Consider the following 23275-nt stretch of genomic DNA (forward strand, 5'->3'; position numbering starts at 1 on the left):
TCACTGATCGAACTTTGGACTTATGAATGCTTTGCTACTCAGCTGTTAAGATCTAAACTTTGTAACAAAACATGCTTAAGCACTATTTCTTGTTCTAGGCTAATATTTACTTTTGATATTTATGTCTTATTTATTTATCAATCAAAGTGAACCAAGAATTCAAAGATTTCCCTACTCATAACTAACATTGAAGAAGTGGTAATCAGTTACAGGCAATGAGCCTAGGACTCCCTAGATGTATATAGTCTTTCTTCTATGTATTACACCTTATATTTGCTTGTTATTTTGGTTTGACTTGGTTTGGCATGTTGTTGTTTTTCGTTTCTCCTTATCATGCTGATTCTATATTCCACATGTCACTTTGTCACATCAAAGAATCATAGTATTTTAGAGCTGGAAGGGACCACGTGGAACCCCTGCAATGTAGGAATCTTTTGCCCAACATGAGGCTCAAACCCCTGACCCTGAGATAAAGATTCTCATGCTCTACCTGACTGAGCTATCCTATTATTTCAGGTAATTTATCCCTTACTTTTTTCTCCCTCCTCTCAGTCTTTCCATACTTTCCAATCCAGCTGTATTATTATTTTTTGTATCTTCTCTTCGAGTTCATTTCTTTCTATTTCTTTCTTTCAATTTCTTGTGTCCCCCAAGGATGAGTATTGGGATCTGTGCATTTTAACGTAAATTATCTAACTCTAGATTAACGATCTAGAACTTTGGAACGTACAACCTTAGGAGGCAGCAATTTGGATGCCTTTAAAAGAGAATTGGACAATTTTTGGAGGATAAGACTATCAATGGCTGCTAATCAAAATGGCTATGCTCTGCATTCATGGGCAGAGTGAGTAATGATTCTAAATATCAGTTGCTGGAAGCTACAGAAAGGGAGAGTGCACTTCCAACTGCATCCTACTGGCTTGTTTCTTCCAGGCATGTGGTTGGCTACTGTCAGAACAGGATGCTGGATTACATGTGCTGTTGATTACATGTCCCTGCTATCCAGCAGGCTGTTCTTATGTTCTTTCCTCTTTAGATAATAATTCATCCACTCAAATGACCTCAAAGTTGGGTTATGCTATCCTAAAGTTGCAATAACAGTCCTTGAAATAGAGTGGAATATTGCCCTAGAATGCAGAGTAATCCAGAAACTCCAGTAAAACATAAATTATGGTCAGTATCCTAAAACTATCCAGCTGTCATAACAATCAGATAGGCTTATCTATTAAGTTAGATTAAAAATAAGAATACTTTATTCTATTCTTCAGCCACAACTAATGTTTTGCACAATGCAATACACTGAGGAGACATCTTTGAAAACTTTGATTATCACAAATTATTAGTTGTCCTCATGCATATTGCCAAATCCCATGTGGATTTTCTCTGATCACAATCACAATAATTAACAAACTCTGAAAGTAGATATTGAATACTCAGTGCTGGGGTGTTGGGTGGCGTAGAGGCAGGGTGACAGCTGTCAGACTGATCTGTGTGAGATTGCCTTCCTCAGAAAGGGTCCAGAGCCACTGAACAGGCTGGACGTTTATTTTGGATTGATGCTGGGCATTCTGCATGAATATGTGGCTCAAGATGACGGGGTTGTTTCTTTCACCTCTGCTTCTCTTGTTTCCGCAACTCCCTCAGACTGACTGTGAGTCACATGCTGTTATGCATACCATGGTTGATTCCCCCCAGTTCCCACACCAATATTATCAGTCAGGGGACCTAACGATTGGATTTATTGTTACTCAGTATGGCTACTTATCTGATGAACTATCATTCAGGGTACATCCCACAAACGCGTTTCTGGAAGAACTCAAACTTATGTAAGGAGTATGTTTTCTCTGCGTACTTCATGCCAGGTCATAACTATTACTCCTTGAAAAAAGTGGTTTAAAAATGTCCTTAATGAATTCTGGGTATGTTATACACATGTATCAAGAAGTAAGGCTTCACACCTGCTTGATCTACTCAACAAACCCCGGCTATCTCCTCCATGTTTACACACAGGGTTTCCCCTTCTCATTTCCTCTTTCCAGTTGCATTTCTGAAGCCACTTCTATCTTGTGTAATGTAGCCCTACTTTGCACTGATTCTCACCTTCGTCTTCAAAACCAGGTTTGTGTGTGAGGGGAGGAGAAGCTGCTTTTCTCAGCTAAAGAAGTTTGAGTAAATGGAGGTGAAGTGAGGCTGAGAAAACAGTGGTAGTTTTAAAACAAAATGTGGGAGGGGGGACACCAAGGGATTTTTAACAAATAAATAAATCAAACCAACCACTATTCACCAGGAGAAATAGAAAATATGAGTAGAACACAGAAGCTAAGACTGAAAAGCTAACGCAACAGAACTTTGCCAAGCTGCCTTTTCACTGCCCTCATATATTGTTTTAAACTGCCGCTCCCCCCCCCCCGTTGAACCCTGTTCGGTCTACTGAAACCTCTGCTTTCTTTTAAAACCACCAGATAGTTATTCTGTGTTCCCTTCTCATTGCACTCAGACTTCTCTGTCTTTCATTCCTCAGCAGCTTTGTGTGAGAGATAACTAATGTGGACTTCCCATATATTCCACAGTACTCAAACCATGTCTTTGGCAATTTCCCTCGCAGTTCCTCCCAACCCTGCTTATTGAAACTTCTACCAGTGTTTGAACCACCGCTTTCCCCCTTGCAGTGTTTCTCCCTTCTTGCTGCCTTGCCAGGGCCACTGCTGTTGTGCAACCTGCCTTCAACTTTGTTTCCCTACCCCACTCTGGTTTCATGAGAAGCCAGGATTCCTATGTGGCATTACAAATCTTCCATAGGTGCTTAACCATGGTGTGTGTGTGTGTGTGTGTGTGTGTGTGTGTGTGTGTTTGGGGGTAGTTGAGTTGAATCTTTAGAAAATGTATAAGAGCATTGTAGTTTCTAATCAAAACTGACTGAGAATACAATATTTTGTATCTTCTCGCGTGCGTATTGGCATATTCTACAGTTTATATACAACTAATATGATTTTGGATTTATTAATGCTTTCCCTTTGGAATCTAAAGATCTATGGTTCAGAGCAACAAATGTTTAAGCACTACTATTGTGCATCTTAAGTCATGATATTTATTTATTTATTTATTATTCCTCCAATACTGCAAAGTCATATAAAGTGTGTGTGTGTGCGCGCGCGCATGTGCGTGTGAGTGTGTGTGTGTGTATATATATATATATATTTATGTATATATATATATATATATGTGTGTGTGTGTGTGTGTATATATATATATGTATGTGTGTGTATATATATATGTGTGTGTGTGTGTGTATATATATTTATGTGTATATATATATATATGTTTATGTGTATGTATATATATATATATATGTGTGTGTGTGTGTGTGTAATCTAACAAATGTTTGAGAAACTGATGGTTGATGAAGAGCTATATATTTGCCTTAATTAACTCTTTCTTCAGTTCAAGGACAAAGAGCTACCAGCGTATCTTGTCCTTGGCATTTGCTGTCAAGGAGATAAACGAGAACCCTGAACTTCTACCAAATATCAGCCTTGGCTTCCACATTTATGACAGTTATATAAATGCAAGGATGACTCATCAGAACACCCTGAAACTTCTTTCCAGTCATAAAACTGTAGTCCCCAACTTCAAATGCAATAAGCAGAAGAATCTGATGGCCGTCATTGGAGGACTTGACTCTGAAATCTCCCTTTACATGGCTACTCTTTTAGGCATCTACAAGATTCCACAGGTAAAAACATTTGGATTGGCTATGCAGCTTTCCCACATGGAAACCAAGCCAGATGTGTGGGATATAAATAATAACTATTATTATTATTATTATTATTATTATTATTATTATTATTATTATTGATAATATTTACTATTCTACTATTGGCCTTTTCAATTTCTCTTTTGTTCTTTTTGGAAAGAAAGTATCAGTCAGCAAACAATGAATTTGTATTTAACACAACTGTGTAATTGGCCCCCTATACATGCAAGAGGAAAAGTGAACAATTAATCCCATTCTTCATGGGAAGGCACAAGTGGTAACCCTCCCTACCTCCCCAAAACAACTACAAATGGAATTGCCACCACTCAAGGGTATGTCTTGCAGCTGGGCCAGAGCATCTCCCTCTGGCAATTGTGATGCCTCATTCCAGTGTCTCTGGCATAGAATGGGTAGTCAAAGATAGAATAAGAAACCTAGCAACTGACTAAATGATCTAATTAATGAAGTCTTCCTTGTTCATTAAATAAAATATACAATAAAATACTAGCAACCAAAGAAATGGGATCCTCATAACAGAGGGTTATGGTTGCGCGCGGGACCCAAGAGCTCACCTGATAGGGTTAAAATAGGGGGGAGTAAGAGGTCCTGGCCATCCTCCTGTGATCACACCAGGCATTTTTAGCCAATAGCCAGTGAGTGGCGTGATCCCAGGGGCTTTAAAAACGGCAGTGTGACGCAAGGAGGGGCACTTACTTCGCATTGTTGAACACCTGCCCACCCTCCCTAGTTTAGGTAGAGTCGCTTGGCCTTGCTTTGGTTTGGGTCACCTGTTTTGGAACAGGGGTTCGGTAGGAATTTTTCCATTTGGCAGATTGGCTTTAGCCATTTGGCAAATCGTCACAACTTGTAAGGTGGCGGTTAGGCATTGGCTCAGTTGGATTGTGGGGAGGGGAAGTGCGGCCATCACCTGCCCCTCCAGGAACTGGGTATTCCGTTAAAGGAATTGGGGGGTCCTGTATCTCGTCCAGAGTCCGCTTGAGGGGCTAGGGCCATGCCAGGACCACAGGAACCCCGGGGTGAGCTTACGTTGGTCCTCATCGACATAGCTCCTTCGTTTGGTATACCCCATTGGATGATCACCCTGAGAGGTGGAGTCAATTATAGTGGGGAGTCAATACCTGAGCCAATACCGCTCACGTGATTGTATTTCAATAAAGTTGTGGCCAAAAGTTTGCCCAAAAACTTAAACTAATATAAGTCCGTGTCTATTTATTTTGGGGGTGGGTCTTGGGGCCTCGAAACACAAATGGTACAAGCGGTAAATTACAACTTGGTCATGAAAAAAACCATAAATGCCTTACTCCATGTGTGCCTACTCGACTGCTTTGAATGACAGAATTAACACTACTACAAGTGCCACAAAATACTCATGCTGCATTTGTAAGAACTTAACTATTTAGTGTGACAACACCTACACATAGGGACACCCTGTCTATTCTTTTTGGCACCTGTTAAAACTGTGGGAGGCAGTGGAAAACAGGAGTGCCTGGTGTGCTCTGGTCCATAGGGTCTCAAAGAGTCGGACACGACTAAACGACTAAACAACAACAGCAAAAACATTCTTGTTTAGGCAAGCCTACCTAGATGCTTAGAAAGTTGAGGAAATTTTAATGTGTTCTAGTATTATAACTTTTACATATTTTAAAGTAGGCTTGTAAATGGTCATTTGAGTTTTTTTGTTTTTTTAAAAAGCCAAGCAACATATGAATTTAGTGAAATAAATAAAAAAAGGTGCCAAAGTGTAGCCAACCAAAATTGGGCAGGGATTGTTTATAAAGTGCATACAACATTCCTATGCAATGTGGAAATGCACAATTAGAACATGTAAATGGGAACAGGCATAACACACTAGACAAATGGTTCCCTCCTCACTCAAAAGTTCGATCTACCACCTCTACCCCTTAGCCCACTTTAATTCCCTAGATTCCCACAAAAGCATTCAGTCATTGGAGAACACTGAAAGGAAAGAGCATCCTTCATATTCTCTGAAGAGGGGACCTTTAGGTTTATAGCATTTGGTGGGAAGCTGTACACCATTGCTGGACAGCAACACTTCCAAGAATGCCTTGACAGGAGTGCAACATAATATGAGGTGATGTTTCTCTCAAGTCATTCCAGGATATGTGGGCAGGGGAAAGCTGACTAACAAAGCTTGAACTTTTTTAAAGTTAACAACAACAACAAAAAGTAGAAAGTGGAAACAATTTGGCCACTTTGTAAGGGTTGTAAAGACTGTGGAGAGAATAATTGGGTGCACTCTCCCTACCTTGGATCAAATCTATGCTTCCAGGTGTCATAAGGAAGCTGCAGAGGTAGTGCAGGATAGTGCATACCCTGGAAATGATCTCTTTCAGCTTTTGCCATCTGGAAGAAGGTACAGGGTTATAAAGACTAGGATTAGCCACCTGAGAAACAGTTTCTATTCAAATGTGATTTTGGTTTTAAACGCAGTGTAAGGTAGTCTCTATGGGAGTACATTGTATTTAATTATGGGGTATCAGAGTTTTTAGGGGGCTAACCAGGCTGGGATAGCTGGGATAGCAGGCTTGCTGGTTTTTGCATGTCTGATGTAGATTTTTTTCAATTTTGTTGTTCTGTATGGGACAATGTCAATAAAGATTATTGTATCGTATCGAATGATGGTCAGTGGCAAGTCCCTGCTATATAGTTTTTTGTTTTCTCCATTATGACTTTTCAGGAGTATCTTATGTCAACCCCCCCCCCCCACTCACCCAATGATCTCCTGAAAAAAACTTTCCTGGCATTTTACTGAAATTTACATTATTATTTTTTACTTAGACTGCCTATTGTGTAATTGCTCCAGTGACTGATGTTAAAACCCATCTCCCTTCATTCTACCGGATGGTGCCCAATGAAGAATATCAGTATGAAGGGATAGCTCAGCTTCTTCTGCATTTTCAATGGACATGGGTTGGGATCCTCACAATGGACGATGATAATGGAGACAAGTTTTTCCAGACCTTGATTCCAATGCTTTTGAACCATGGAATCTGTATAGCCCTCAAGGGAAAAATTCCAGCCACCTCTCAAGCGGCAGATACACTTACTTCCTTTGATTCCATCTTGGACGAAGCTATTTATCTATCGAATGCCAGTGTTCAAGTGTTGGTTGTAAATGCAGAAACTATTACTATCTCTTTTTTGTTAATTAAAATATATGCATATGCAGCACTGGAGGATATCCTACCATTAGCTGTAGGGAAAGTATGGATCATGACAGCCCAATGGGATTTCTCAGCAGACACAACACAGACGGATATGGATATGCAAGTCTTTGATGGTGCCTTCACTTTTGCTATACACTTAAATGAAGTGAGGGGGTTCAGAAAATTCCTGCAGACTGTTCGTCCTAAATCAAAAAATGAAGATGGCTTTATTTTGCTCTTCTGGGAAAAGGCATTCAACTGCTTGTATTCTGATTCTATGGATGGCATGGAAAATAATAATAATGCCTGTAGTGGTGAAGAGAATTTGGAGAGCCTCCCTGGGACACTCTTTGAGATGAGTATGACTGGCCAAAGCTACACCATCTACAATGCAGTTCATGCCATAGGACATAGTTTACATAAGATGTACTCAGCCAGGCAGAAACACAGAGCCATGCCAAACAGAGGTAGAGTGAGTCCAGTAAAAGTACAACCTTGGCAGGTAGTGTTTCTCATCCAAAGTTAATTTCTTTGAAAGCTGTATGCACATATCTGCTAACAATTTCCTGTATTCCTTGAATACTTTGCCCACTTTGGTGTTGTTAAATATAATATTTTACTTCTTAAATATGCTGGATGTGATTAATTTTACAAGTGCCAATTATATGCACAAATTGAAGAATTTTGCAAAAAGAAGCAGTTATCTCACTATTTCCTCTCCATTCACATCAGAAGGCAAGGAAGGCAGGACAATGGCAACAGATGGACTGAAAAATCTCTGGTTAGAGAGAGGATTGAAAAGTCTTATTACATTTATGAAAAGGAAATTATGACTTTTTATTATTTTATGAAAATTTATTGACATAAGCACATAAAAATGCAGTAAAAATGATGAGTGCAGCGAATAATTCAAATTCAAAAATGAAATTAAAATACAGGGAGAAGAGGAAAACCAAAAGCAAATGAAAGTACAATGCATACAACTATACATACGAGAAGTTAGGCAGTTGACTTCATTGTATTCATTTTCATTTTAGAAACTCTGGCACTCTCATTCTTCCACAAAATTGTATTGGATTTTTAAGAATGCAGCCCCCCATTTATTATTATTATTATTATTATTATTATTATTATTATTATTATTATTATTAATATCTTGAGGTCTCAGGGTGGCTCACAGAAATGATCAACATAAACACCACAATATATATAATAAAAATAAAAATACCACCCCAATAAGACCTCCCCATGGTTCCCATTGTTCCTATTGGTGCACTGGTGGGAATTGTTATCTTGGAAGATGTTCAGTAGGGCCTGTTCTGGGGTGACTAGTAGCTGTTTAGTCATTTTGCTTATTTCTTGTATGACTGTTGTCCAGAAGAGTTGGGATTGGGAGCATTCCCACCACATGTGGAGGTTTATGCCTGTGGAAGTGCAGCCTCTTCAGCATTTTGGTGAGGTTCCTGGGAGTATCAGCACCAGTTTCTGTGGTGCTAGGTGCCATTTGTAAGTGAGTTTTATAGTGAGTTCTTTTATTTTCACTGATATGGATTTAAAGGCAGGTTTAGACCACATTCTAGTCCATTGGGTGGGGTTAATTTCATAGCCTATGCCATCCTCCCATTGTTTTTTTTTTATTGTGTTGTAATCATATAAATTCTTTAATGAGATTTTTCCCAAAAAAACTTTTTAAAAAGAATAAATGGGTAGTAATAATAATAATAATAATAATAATAATAATAATAATAATAATTTATTCATACCCCACCCAACTGGAGTTAGAAATGAATAAGAAGTCAATAAAATATGGATAAAAATAGAGTGATAATGGTATTAATTAAATAAAACGGGGCTTGTGTATATAACTAAAAAAGAAAAAAAGAAAGCAAGGAAGGGGGGGAAGGGAACAAGAAAAAGTGGCAGGTTTAATTCTGCTGTGGAGCCCCCGGGGCTTGGTGTTGGGTCCCTAAATCAGGGCTGAGACGGCAGTTCCAGGAAATGGCCTCCAATGGTTCTGGCCTCCTACAGGGGCACTGCCATTACAGTTCTTCAAAGGGTTTTGAAAATATTGATAATAAATGAACTGAAAATTAAAAATTAAAATAAAATAAGTTTTTGTGTGTGCCTGTCTGCACTTCTCCACTGGCAGGGGGGCCTGTGCCACATTCGTCTTTCCCCAAGGTGGTCCCCAGAGTGTGGTTCCTCAATGGGCCCCAGTCTGCTCTTTTGCACCAGGTGCCAGGGATATTGGCTTGGCGTCATGCCTGGTCTAGGCCACACATTCCCTCGCAGCCTCCCTGACTTTCCCGGTCCCCTCCTCCCATTCTCACTAGGCAGAGGCAGTGGTATGTTGGTGTGCCACTGGGGGAGGCAACTTCATTATGTTATTCGTCTAGCTTTGGAGGCCTCCAGTCCAGGAACTTCATTGGGGTGCTCTCAGTCCGGGGGGATCGAGATTGGTGGGGTGTGGGGGTGTGAGGCTTTGTGCTGTCTCTTCACTTGTCATTTTGAGCTCCCTGGGCTCCCTTTTGATTGCTGTAGTGGTGATGGTGGGGACCAGAGAAGCAGCTTGGTTGGTTCTGGTGGTTCCTAGGAGTTCAGTGCAGCTATGGCACTCACTATCTTGCCTCGCCAGAAGTCCCTCTTTTTAAAATTTTTGGCTTGCACTTTTTTCCATTCCAGCTTCACTCGTTCTTGCGAAGTATCTCCTTTAACAACAGTGCTGGTGACAGAGTGTCATTTGATGAGAATGGTGAATTAGTATCTGGATTTGATATTGTAAACTGGGTACTTTTTCCAAACAAATCGTTTTTACGAGTGAAAGTAGGAGGGATGGATCCACAGGCTTTACCGGATCAGAAATTCACAGTGAATGAAGAGGCTATCACATGGCACAGAATATTTAACCAGGTGGGATCCAAATATAGAAATAAGATAAAACTTAAATTAGTAAGAGGCACAATAAAGAACCATGCCAGGTGATTCCATTCAGTAGGAGAGTCAATCTATCTGTCTACTTATTTAAATGCACATGGCAAATGTAAGAGAAAGTGCTAAATGAGAAGAGTCCCAACAATGAGCCTTGATAAAACTTCCCACCCTGTTATATTATTATTCTCAGTAACATATATGGGGGAGTAAATCATAGAGCAGAGTGATTGTTTCTAGTGTCCTGTATCCTTGCTCTGTTCTTTTCACTGGTCCTGCATTCTCATTTCTAATCTTACTGAAAGGTAAAAGAAACAGCTTGTGAAGAAATCAGCAACTTCAAGAGCTGGCCGATGATGAGCGTGAATCAATCTGTCTGAAAGACACACATGCAAAATCAATTCCCCCCCTTTTCCCTTTCTATCTATCTAGCATTAATGTACAAAATTCTTGTGGGATTTGATGCTTTTTAATCACATAAATCTTATTTGCCATGGGACCCAATGTTCTCAACAGCAGCATTTTGTGTGTGTGTGTGTGTGTGTGTGTGTGTGTGTGTGTGTGTGTGTGTGTTTTCCTTTTTGTAAAGGTACATCAAGTTATTTCTCTTCATTTTTAATGGATAGGTGCTGCCGCTTGCCAGATGTAATGATCACTGTCATCCAGGCTACAGCAGAAAAAAGAAGGAGGGGGAGCCATTTTGTTGCTATGATTGCACTCCGTGTCCGGATGGAAAGATTTCAGAGCAGAATGGTAGAAGGCATAGTTACCTAAATGATGGATTGCACCATTGAGTCCCCTTTTTCTGCTGTCAATCTAGTTCCCTAAAACAGAACAGGGATGACAATTGTCTAGTTCTGACATAGATCCATAACATTTCATATCAAGTCCAGAGAATGTGTTTGCTATACTGCCAAATTTCATCACCATTGCTATGCTTTTCTAGAAGGGATTTCCATCTCTTATTTCAAGTCAAATGATGCATGTGTTTTTGATGTACATCTTCATACAGAACATTCATATCATGGGTTTGGTTGAAATCTCTGGAAGACAGAGATTTGTTCTTCAACCATAGTGTATTCACACCATCAGTGTAATTATACATTGATTTCTACACCTCCCACATGTATGGTTGCAGAGTCTTGTTATTGTTTTGCCTAAGAAATATCAAAATATTTTTATATAAGTGAAAATACAAGAAATGTCTACTCTGATAGTGTGTGTGTGTGTGTGTGTGTGTGTGTGTGTGTGTGTGTCAAAGATGAATGCTGAAATTATCTAGCTTGCTTAATCACAGCTGGATGTTCTGAGACCAAAAGAGCAATGTTACCAATGTAAAGGAAGAAACTTTCAGAAAGTATTCCCATTTACTCTTATTTAATCAGACAGTTCTATGCTGAGTTTGTCATCTTTGATTATTGAGCAATTGATACAAACTTTGTCCCATTTTCAGATATGGACAACTGTTTCCAATGCCCAGAAGGTCAATTCTCAAACCAGAACAAAGATAACTGCCTTCCTAAGACCCTTAACTTTCTCTCTTTCACGGAGCTCTTGGGGACCACTTTAGCCTTCTTTATTTTGTTTTCTTCTCTAATCACAGCTGCAGTGCTGGGGATTTTCATTAAGAACAAGGACACCCCTATCGTCAAAGCCAACAATCGGGAACTCACCTACTCTCTTCTCATCTCTCTACTGCTTTGCTTCCTGTGCTCCTTGCTATTCATTGGCCGACCTAACATAGTGACCTGCTATTTAAGACAAACAGCCTTTGGTATCATATTCTCAGTGGCTGTCTCCTGCATTTTAGCAAAAACCATTACTGTGGTTTTGGCTTTCATGGCCACCAAGCCAGGATCCAGGATGAGAAAATGGGTGGGGAAAAGATTGGCCAGTTCTGTTCTTCTTGGTTGCTCCACTATTCAAGCCATTATATGTGCTGTTTGGTTATGTACTGCTCCTCCATTTCCACATTTTGATATGCATTCTCTGACTGAAGAAATCATACTGGAATGCAATGAAGGGTCTGTGACTTTGTTTTATTGTGTTCTGGGGTACTTAGGATTTCTGGCCACTGTCAGCTTCATTGTGGCTTTTCAGGCCAGAAAGCTGCCAGATAGTTTCAATGAAGCCAAGTTCATCACTTTCAGCATGTTGGTCTTTTGCAGTGTTTGGTTGTCTTTTGTTCCTTCTTATTTAAGCACAAAAGGAAAATACATGGTGGCTGTGGAGATCTTCTCCATTTTGTCCTCTAGTGCTGGGTTACTAGGTTGCATCTTTGCCCCCAAATGCTACATAATTATCTTGAGGCCTTCCTTGAACACAAAGGACCAGCTAATAAGGAGGAATATCTAGGAAATTAATTGTTTGGATAATTATGTATACAAAGATATTAAATTGAGCCATTTATTCAAAGCAAATATATGTACTAACTTCTTCAGCTTTTCAAGTCTTCTTCATTGAGTGCTTTTGTAAAAAATATCAGGATAAAAATGTAACAGATTTAAACATCTTGTTGTGTACAAACTGTGGATTACAGTTTAAAATAGTGGTTATGAATCTGACTCAATTCTCTAGCCATTGTCTGTTACAAACATTTGTCTGTAATTTGTGCAAAATTCAAAGTCAGCATTTTTGTTTCTTTTTTTAATAAATATTTATTAAAGTTTTCACAATATTACAAAACGAAAAAGAAAAAGGAAAAAAATACAAAATAAAAAGCAGTTAAAAACAATTCCAACTTTTTGTCACCTATCTTTCATTTACTTATTTCCCAGACCTCCTCATACCTCCCTTTTTTGTATTCCAGTTCAATTTATTAGTTCAGCAATTCCTTTCCCTCCTTATTTTATCCTGATCTTTAATCTAGATATATTGTAGCATTAAATTTTTACCTGTTAATAATCGATTTATTTTTCATTTTCCTTTATACCATTACAGCTAGAAACCACTTAACCTCAATCCGACATCATTCTAGCATTCATTAATTTTGCAATATTTCTGTAAATAGTCTTTGAATTTCTTCCAATCTTCTCTCACCGTCTCTTCCCCCTGGTCTCGAATTCTGCCAGTCATTTCTGCCAATTCCATGTAGTCAATCACTTTCATCTGCCATTCCTCCAAGGTGGGTAGATCTTGTGTTTTCCAATACTTTGCGATAAGAATTCTTGCTGCTGCTGTAGCATACATGAAAAAAGTTCTATCCTTCTTTTGCACCAATTGGCCAACAATGCCCAAGAGAAAGGCCTCTGGTTTCTTCAGGAAAGTGTATTTAAATACCTTTTTCAGTTCATTATATATCATTTCCCAGAAAGCCTTAATCTTTGGGCACGTGCACCATTGGTGAAAGAATGTACCTTCAACTTCTTTACATTTCCAACATTTGTTATCGGGCAAGTGATAAATTTTTGCAAGCTTGACTGGGGTCATGTACCACCTGTATATCATTTTCATAATATTCTCTCTTAAGGCATTACATGCCGTAAACTTTATACCTGTGGTCCATAACTGTTCCCAGTCAGCAAACATAATATTATGTCCAACATCCTGTGCCCATTTGATCATAACAGATTTCACCGTTTCATCCTGAGTGTTCCATTTCAACAGCAGGTTATACATTCTTGACAAATTCTTAGTTTTGGGTTCTAACAGTTCTGTTTCTAATTTTAACTTTTCCACCTGGAAACCAATTTTCTTATCCAAATTATATGTCTCCATTATCTGATAATAATGAAGCCAATCTCTCACTTAATTTTTTTAATTTTTCAAAACTCTGCAATTTCAATTTATCTCCTTCTTGTTCCAAGATTTCAGAATAAGTCGGCCATTTGGTCTCCATATTGAGCCTTTTTAAAGCTTTTGCTTCCATTGGCGACAGCCACCTTGGTGTTTTATTTTCCAATAAATCCTTATATCTTATCCAAACATTAAACAATGCTTTCCTGACAATGTGATTTTTAAATGCCTTATGGGCTTTAACCTTGTCATACTAAGTCAGCATTTTTGAGGGAGTTCTCCTCTAGGCTATACAGCAGGAGGTGGAAAGGTGATGAAGCAATAAAAAGGCCAATAAGAGCAATATCAATTATTTATGGTCATGAAAAATTTACTGGCCAATATGTTAAAATAATACAGCAATGAGCCATTTCCTCCAATTTGAAAAAATCTAGTACTAGGTATATTGAAGTGCTAGTTTCATAAACATAAAACATAAAATAAAAAGTGTTGTTGGGGGCATTAACAGTGATGCTAAGTTGTATTTGTGTTTAGAAGAAATATGGGGGGAAAGTTGATTTACAGGCATGCTTACGTTTTATGTTTCTTCATGTATGATAATATTTCCAAGGAGAAATTCAAATTTTCACATAGTTATTATCATAAATAACAAATTCCCCAGATCTACCATGAATTTTCTGTTATATAATCTCAAATTGCAATAAAAATTCTGAATTAAATTATCGTTATTGTTATCCTCACCACCACCATCATTTTCCACACACAATTCTACCTTTTCCCCTGTGGTTTAATTTTATTGCCACCATATCGTTCATTTCCCCCTTAAATTAAAGGGTATGATATCTTTTTATGTGAGGGTCAGGTTCCCTTTAGTATAAACTTATTGATGTAGATTTTCAGATGCACATACTCCTTCATCGTCTGGTTAGAGTAAAGGTCTATCCAAGGCTATGTTTATTTAGACATGGTGATTGCATTGCAGAAGACCCACACCCCATCAGCCAAAATCTCTTATAAGCTCATCAAAGGGATGTTCTGTCTACATACGGCGCTAACAGCTACTTAAAGGGGTGATAGCTTTTTTACAACCAGCTTAATAAGAAACCACCATAAGCTAACTTCAGACGGAAAACACAAGAAAAACAGCATTGCTGAAATCAAAACCGCCAACATTCTGTACTTCCTTTGTTCTTCTACCTTCTCTGACACCTTCATGCTAACTTTCTTTTTACATCTATGAGAAACATGCCCTTAAGATAGAAGCAAGCTCAGGCCTATTACAGGCCCAGTTCTTTGCAAATCCAAGACCCATATATTCAGCTTCCACACTTTACAGTGCCAAGTTGCAGGAAAGTTTCTTGCAATGAACAGTGCTTTTCAAAAATTATTCCTCGGATCATATTCCCTAATTTTTTGAACTCTTTTGTATACTGTTTTATTGTCTTTAAACTGTATCTTTCAATCATATTGTACTTTTGATCTGTAAATTATTGTTGTTGGTGGTGGTGGTGTTTGTAAAAAAGATTGTACAACAATTAGGGATTTTAGAAAATGCTAAGCAGTTTAAAAATGCTTTGGAATAACTAAAATATTGACCTAGCAGATCAAGTGTATCACATATGTTATAGTGAATTCCAGCAAGCCTAATTTCCTCAGCAGTAGACACCCCTCTTGCAGCCAAGCATTCTTCCATTATGCCAGCAAAATTATGGTAAATGCAAGCCAAGTTATGCTGGCTGTACAATGCTGTCAAGTCCTAGATTCTACTTTATCTTTAAACTAACTGATTGAAATTACCTTCCTAGTTTTTTTAATTCATCTGGAAATTTAAATAATTTCTAAGGTATTTTGATATTCTGTTAGTACTCTGTTTAGGGTGTGGGTAGAAAATGTGGTGTTCAGGCATAAAGCCATCGCCAGTATTTTCAGTCAGCCATTGGAGAACACTCAATGAAGGAAGCAATCTCTGTGTTCCATGAAGAGGAGACAATTAACCTTCATAACATTTGTCAGGAAGTGAAACTGGTAAGAAATTGGGAATGCTTTCTGGCCAATGACACATCCAAGAATGCCTTGACAGAGATTTAGTATGATGTGATGCTCCTCCGAGTCACAATGATGTGTGGACTGTGGAAATATGAGGAACACGCATTGAGCTGCTTGAACCACAAAATAATTTTATTTTTAAAAAGGTTGAAAAGGAAGTAAAAAATGGAAAATACTTCGCCACTATATAAATTTGTCACATGTCCTGGAACTTAATATCTTTTCAACATGTTTCGCGTCAGTTCCTCAGACTCCATTACTGAGAAAGTGAGTAAAGTCATAGGAATCTCTTCAGCACATTTTAGCCAACATGTCACATGTGTAATATAAAAATTGTGTTTATAAACTGCACTGGGTGATATTGCACTAAGATTTAGAGTAGAACCATTAAAGTAAATGGCCATCACTTGGTCCTGTTTGTTAACTTCAGTGAGTTTATTCTTAGTAAATTTTAGTTGAAATTTAATTGTTACCCACAGTCTTCTGCTTCTAGGCTTTCAACATAACCTCATAGGCATCAATTTTTGCCCCCACGCCACCACATTCTGCAGCAGTCACATAATGTTGCCATTAAATTACAACATTGTGTCCCTGGAAATACATTGGCAGGTATTCCTAGATGCTGCCATATGCTAAGGCTACACTGGAGAATAGGACTTGGTCAGTATCCTAAGGCTCTCCAGCTGTTGTAACTGGAATACAGATTTGCTTGGGAAGCTATGCTGAGATACAGCAAACATTATTTTTTTCTGCTGCAAGTGTTAACGTGCACAGTGCAATACAGTTGGGAGGTGGCTTTCAAACCTTCAATTATCACAAGTTACTAAATGTCATAATCTATCTTGCTTAATCCCAGCTGGATGTTCTGAGACCAGAAGAACAATGAATTGCTATTCAAATATCCTGGTCACAGTTAGTACTGGGATGTGGGATGGTGGAAAAACTGGGTTGCGGCATTCAATCTGATATTTGGGGGATCCTTTTTATCAAAAGAATTCAGATCCATTGTTGAAACCAGGTTGATGGTGGATAATAGATCCAAGTGGACATTTTGCATCAGTAAGTGGTGTGGGATGACTGGGGCATTTGTTTTGCTCTTGCTCATTTTGTGGCTGCAACTGCCTCACACGGAGTGCAGGGCAGACCCTTTTATGTGCACCATGAATGATCCTTTCCAGCTGCCATACCAGTATGGTCAGATAGGGGACCTCACTATTGGAGCTATTACAGCTCTGTATGGCTGCATTTTTGATGAAATATCATTCAGTGAGCACCCGACAACGAAGGCGGTAGATGGACTTTTGTAAGAAATATTTTTTATCCTATGCATGCTTGAGTCCTGATCATAATTGGTGCACATAAGTCCTATGAACATTGGCATGTTCAGAAAATACTGTAGTTATCAGATTACCTTTTCCAAACGTGTGTTTAGACTTATTTGTAGGCTTAAAAAAAATAATTCTGGTTTTTCTTCTACCTGATGTGCTTTATATATCCATTGTGTTTTGCTTTCCCCATTTTTATTCCTCATGTTCATTTTTTATTCCACATTTCCCTTTTTGAAACATTCATAAATGCATATAACAAGAATAGTGACTGGGCCACTAGATTTTTATATGTGCTGATATGAGTCTATGGTTCAGGATGAGTCAGTTTGGCCAAGATAAAACACTTTTTCAAACCAATCATTTCAACTGTGGAGGTTGAGAGTTTCCTTAAGCAATATGATTTAATATGAAATAATATGTAAATATAAATTTAATATGAATAATATGCAATTATAAATAATATGCAATAATATGACTGAGATGAGGTTGCCTTTATTTGCATTGTGGCTATGTAATTCGTTTAAAAAACTTTGTTTAAAAACGACAGTTCTGCATTCCTTATATTGCGGCAACAACTAAAAAGAAAGCCCAAGAAGAAAAGTAGGCCAGATATTGTTCCCCATACTCCAGAATGGGGATGCCAAATAACAGTTTAATAAACTGCAACTTTATTTAACAAATAAATAAAGATCCGCAACTGGATAACTGCTGTTCTAAATTTCTCCATGTGTTAAACTAGACAAAATATGAGCATTGAAGTTCCCACTGTTTCCTCTGCTGGGCTCAGCTAAATAACTGATGCTTGCATGTCACTGAAGGTCAGTTCTGAAAGCAGGCTGAGTTGTCCTTTCTCACCCAAGTGATCAGAGGGAAGAGGCTTCATGGGTGGAAATACTGCACTGTTAGTATTTCCCTCTGAATGTGTTTTTATATGTCTTAACACTTAAAAATGTGGTCCTAGTTCAACACCAGCTTGTATTTCTGTCTCTCTATTTGGCCTTCTGGTCACAGTGGAATGATTATGCTATTCAGTCAGATGAAATTAAATAGATGTATTTGATAGGGATATGCTTGTATCCAGATTAAGCTAGCATTCCCAAATTCTCTTTGAAAACAATGGGATATGACTAAATCATGAATTGCTTTTCCTGTTGATTTCAGTGGGATTTATGTATCCCAGTTCATCATTCTTTCAGAGGCACAGTCCAATTTATATAATCCTAATAACAACTTCAGTGATGGGCATGTATAAAGTGGCATCCTGTCAAATAATTCTTATGAAACAGGTGGTTGATGAAGAGCTGGATATCTGTCTTATTTTTAAAGTAATTCTTTCCTTAGGGCAAGTCCAAAGTACTACCAGCATGTTCTGTCCTTGGTATTTGCAGTGAATGAGATGAATGAGAACCCCAGACTCTTTCCGAATGTCAGCGCCGGAGTCAAAATTTATGACAGCTTGCTAGAATGACTCATCAGAACACCCTGAAACTTTTGTCTGCCTCTGAAAAGACTGTTCCCAACTTCAAATGTGATAAACAAAATAATCTGATAGCTGTCATTGGAGGCCCTGACTCTGAAATCTCTCTTTACATGGCCACTCTCTTAAGCATCTACAAAATACCACAGGTAGAGTGAGCTGGCAGGCAATGAAACTTTTAATCATTTATATCATTTAGAATTATTTCTCTTTTATTTATTTTGAAAGGTTTTTGTGAGCTAGCAAGAGATGTATTGGTAAGTTTTTAAATGTTTTTCTATGTTTTCAATTGTTCTTTTATGTTTTGTGTTACATTCAATTGTATTGTTTTATTGCTTTGTTGCTTGCTACATTGTGTGCCTTGTGGGCAATGAGAGCCAGTGTGGTGTAGTGGTTAAGAGCAGTGGTTTCATAATCTGGTGAACCAGGTTCGTGTCTCCGCTCCTCCACATACAGCTGCTGGGTGACCTTGGGCTAGTCACACTTCTTTGAAGTCTCTCAGCCTCACTCACCTCACAGAGTGTTTGTTGTGGGGGAGGAAGGGAAAGGGGAATGTTCGCCGCTTAGGGTAGCGATAAAGTGGGGTATCAAATCCAAATCCAAACTCTTATTCATGTTACCAAAGAAAGAAAGAAATCCAGGGTCAGGAAAATTCAAATTTTCCAGTTCTTGTCACTATGTGCTTGTAAGGCAGGCAGTTTATTGTGATTTTATTTCCAAGATTAGCAACACACCTAAGAACATATTAACAACACTTCTGATGTGCACAATTTTAAACAACTCTAACAACACAACAACTATAACAACCTGCTGAAAGAGCAGGTCTGCAGAAATGCCATTGCTGGTAGTCCATGGAAAGCCACAAAACAGCATGATGTGAGGCGGGTGAGAGGTTGAGCAAGCCAGGGTACATTGGAATTCTGAGCTGTTCACACTGCTGCCAACTGATCGCCACATGCCCAGTTTGGGCAAAGAAAAGAACTACAGATGTTAATACTATGAGAAACAAAGCTTGTAGTTATTAAACTATTTTGAATATCTACCATTTTAAAAATGCATCAGCATTTTTAGATTTAGTTAGCATTCCTTTTTTATCTTAGCAGATAATTACAATAAATCGTTGCATATTTATATTATTAGTGCAGACATATTTCAATTGAATTAACTACTTCTTTAACTGAATTTCTTTTTCTTCCCCTTAGATTGCCTATTGTGTAATTGCTCCAGTGGTAGATGCTAAAAGTGAACTGCCTTCATTGTACCGGATAGTTCCCAATGAAGAATTTCAGTACACAGGGATTGTCAAGCTTCTTGGGCATTTCCAGTGGACATGGGTTGGGATCCTTACAATGGAGAATGATAATGGTGACAAATTTGTGCAGACTTTGATGCCATTGCTTTTGAAGCATGGAATCTGTATAGCCCTCAATGGAAAAATACCTGCTATATCTAATGCTATAGATACGTTGAGCTCATTTGACATCATCCTGAACATGGCAAGTTATCTATCCAACTCTGAAGTTCAAGTATTGGTTGTGAATGCAGAAAATCCCACTGTACCATCTTTGAACTGGACAATTTATTTATATGCAATGTTGAAAGGTATTACAGAGACATCAATATTTAAAGTGTGGATCTTTACAGCTCAGTGGGAATTCACATTAGAGACAATGCGCAGGACTTCGAAAATACAAGTCTTTGATGGTGCCTTGTCCTTTGCAATACACACAAATGAAGTGCCAGAATTTAGAGAATTCCTTCAGACCCTACATCCTAATTCAGCTAAAGAAGATATTTTTCTCCATATATTCTGGGAACAGGCATTCAACTGCTTCTTTCCTGACTCTAAAACAGCCAAGGAAAGTGCTAGTGTTTGCTCTGGTGAAGAGAAGTTGGATAGCCTCCCTGGGACTCTCTTTGAAATGAGCATGATAGGTCAGAGTTACAGCATTTACAATGCTGTCCATGCAATAGCACATAGTTTACAGAAAATGGTTTCATCCAGGTCAAAACACTGCAAAGCAATGCCAGATGGAGCTAAATTGGATCTTACAAACCTGCAATATTGGCAGGTAATGTTTTACATGAAAAACAGTTCTTTTGCAATAGCTTTTCCGGTGTGTGGTGGCACTCAGTTTACAGAGTAAACCTACACACCACACACTTCATTTCTTTTTCTTGAATATGTTGATTCTCCACTCCCACCATTCCTGTATGTCTTTTCTCATGTGGAGGTACAGTGTGTGTGTGGTTTGTGTGTGTGTGGTGTGTGGGTGAGATGGCCTGGGATTCCGAGTCTGAGAGTGAACCGGAGGAATCCCAGCCGGCACAGGAGTCCCCGCCTCCAGGGCCGGCTGAACTGGGGCAAGGCCTAGATGCTGAGGAGCCTGTACCTGTGCCAGATCCTCAGGGGCAGGCACCAGGTGAGATCATTCTGGCCCCAGAGGTGCTGGAAGACTCAGTGGCTACAGGTGAGCCTCCCCCGGGGCCCAGTAACCCTTCGGCCTCTCCTGAACTGCAGAAACTTAGGGCAGAGAGGCGAAGGGAACTGGTCTCTCCCAGGAGGAGTGCTCGCCTTAAGGCCAGAAGAGGCAGGGCTCCTGGGGGCCGGGGCCGCCCCCGGCCTTAGAAGAAGATAAAGGTCAGGCAGCCCGGTCCCAGGTTGCGGGAGCAACGTCGTTGTGGAGTACCTGCTTTACCCAGACCTAGATCTGCACTCCCGGTGTGCCTGTTCCTCGCCCGGTTTCCTGCTCCTGACTCTCCGGTGTTCCTGTTCCTCGACCGGCTGCCTGCTGCTGACCCACCAGTGTTCCTGTTCCCCGCCTGGCTCCCTGCTTCTGCTCTACCAGTGTTCCTGTTACCCGCCTGGCTTCCTGCTGCTGCCCTACCAGCGTTCCTGCTCCCCTGCCCGGCTCCCTGTTTCGGACCTCACGCCTCATCTAGTGATCGTCTACCCTGCTAGTGACTCTGGACTGAACTTCGGATACGGTATTAGTACCTCCCCCCCCCCCCCGGGACCAGCACAGTGTGTGTGTGTGTGTGTGTGTGTGTGTGTGTGTGAAGTCAAGATATTCCATGTGCTATCTCTGGACTTGTTTCCCCACACTCTGGCTTCTTCCACTCTCTTTCTATGAACATTGTATATGTGACTACATATCAAACGAGTCACTCATCCATATGCTTTCCAGGTCAAGGGTAGTACCTCTTGTACCTGCCCACCTTCCAGGGTGTGTGATTTTGCCCTGGCCTCCAGGGAGGAAGAGGCACTGATTTCCATGACAGTGAAGGGATGCTTCACTCACCTATCATTTATTGTTTGCTGGAGAAGGGATATATAGCAGGCCCAAAATGTTTTGTGTTGCCCAAGCGGTATAATAGGGAATCTAAAAAATGGGATTTACATTCAGGTAAGAGGTTACAGTGTTGCAGCCTTAGTTTGGGTGCAACTCATATTTCAGATGTACAATCATTCTGACATTTTAAAACTTGACTTCCTTCCCCCTCTTTCTGTGGTTCCTTAAATTTATTTTTAATATCTTCTGCATATCCAAATTAACTTAACTTATTTATTTATTTTCTTTAAATGTCACCACAGTTCTTGAGCATCTTTCCATGCCCTCAAATACGACTGGTTTCATTTTAGGTACCATTTAAAAACATGGATTTTCACCCTGACCTTTGGTACACTATGAATTCTACTGTTTAAGGCTAAGTGGAAGCTTTATTATTATTTAGTGATTATCATTATCTGTTTTAATTTTTATTGTAAGCTGGTCTGGGATCATGATCTGAGGAAGGATGGGATGAAAATTCAAATAATCATATAAAATGTCTCTTTTCATTCTAGCTTCACCATTTCCTAAGGAGTATCTCATTTAACAATACTGGTGGAGAGACGGTGTCTTTTAATGAAAATGGTGAATTAGCATCTGGATTTGATATAATAAATTGGGTTACTTTCCCAAACCAATCTTTTTCAAAACTGAAGGTGGGAAGGATGGATCCATGGGCTACTCTGGATCAAGAGTTCACTATTAATGAGGTTAAAACATGGCATTACATGTTTAATCAGGTGAGGCCCATGTATCAGTGCAAGAGGATATATTACAGTGCCATTTAATATCCACATGAAACTATTGCAGGCAGTCATTGGAGTTTCAGGGCGAGATGCCATCAGTATAGTGATGACACTCAGCTCTGTTTCCCCATAACATCTGAATCAGGAGAGGCTGTGCAGTCCCTGAACCATTGCCTGGATGCAGTGGTGAAATGGATTGTGACAAACAAGCTGAGCATGAATGTTGGCAAGATAGAGGTGTTGTGGGTGAAGAGCTCCCGTGTCTGAGAAATTGGTCAGCTGCCTACCCTCAAAGGGGTTACACTGCCCCTGAAAGAGAAAGTTCACCCTTTACTGGTGCTTCTGGATCCAGTTCTGTCACAGGAGGCTCAGGAGGCCTCAGTGGCTAGAAATCCCTTTTACCAGCTGCAGCTGGTTCAAGAGCTACAGCCAATCCTGGATCGGAAAAGCCTTGCCACCATAGCTCATGCATTGGTTACTTCAAAACCGGTTACTGAAATGAACTCTATGAGGGGCTTCCCTCGCACTTGATCTGGAAGCTGCAGTTAGTGGAGAATACTCCAGCATGATTGCTGACAGCATGTCACACATGTGCTCAGAGATCTGCACTGGTTGCCTATTTTGTGCCAGGCCAAATCTAGGGTGTTACTGGCTGGATCTATATTGACTGTAAAACTGCTATAAAAGAAATGTTATATAGCTCTTAATGCAATTTTACATTGCCGATTTTACATGCATTTG

The 23275-nt window shown here is 39.4% G+C and overlaps 1 protein-coding gene across 1 annotated transcript; it reads left to right on the top strand.

Moving 5' to 3' along the window:
* Positions 1-316: 316 nt before the first annotated feature.
* Positions 317-20603, top strand: LOC308570690 (extracellular calcium-sensing receptor-like; the record flags this gene model as incomplete). The annotated part of the gene is made up of 5 exons (XM_081165604.1): positions 317-516; positions 3442-3733; positions 6575-7444; positions 9625-9852; positions 19659-20603. Exons 1-5 carry the CDS (start codon positions 482-484, stop codon positions 20601-20603), a joined length of 2370 nt encoding a protein of 789 aa, XP_081021730.1. The 5' UTR covers positions 317-481.
* Between the last annotated feature and the right edge of the window lie 2672 nt (positions 20604-23275).

The sequence above is a fragment of the Podarcis bocagei genome, assembly GCF_964188305.1.
Source record: "Podarcis bocagei genome assembly, chromosome: 13".
Lineage (NCBI taxonomy): Eukaryota > Metazoa > Chordata > Lepidosauria > Squamata > Lacertidae > Podarcis > Podarcis bocagei.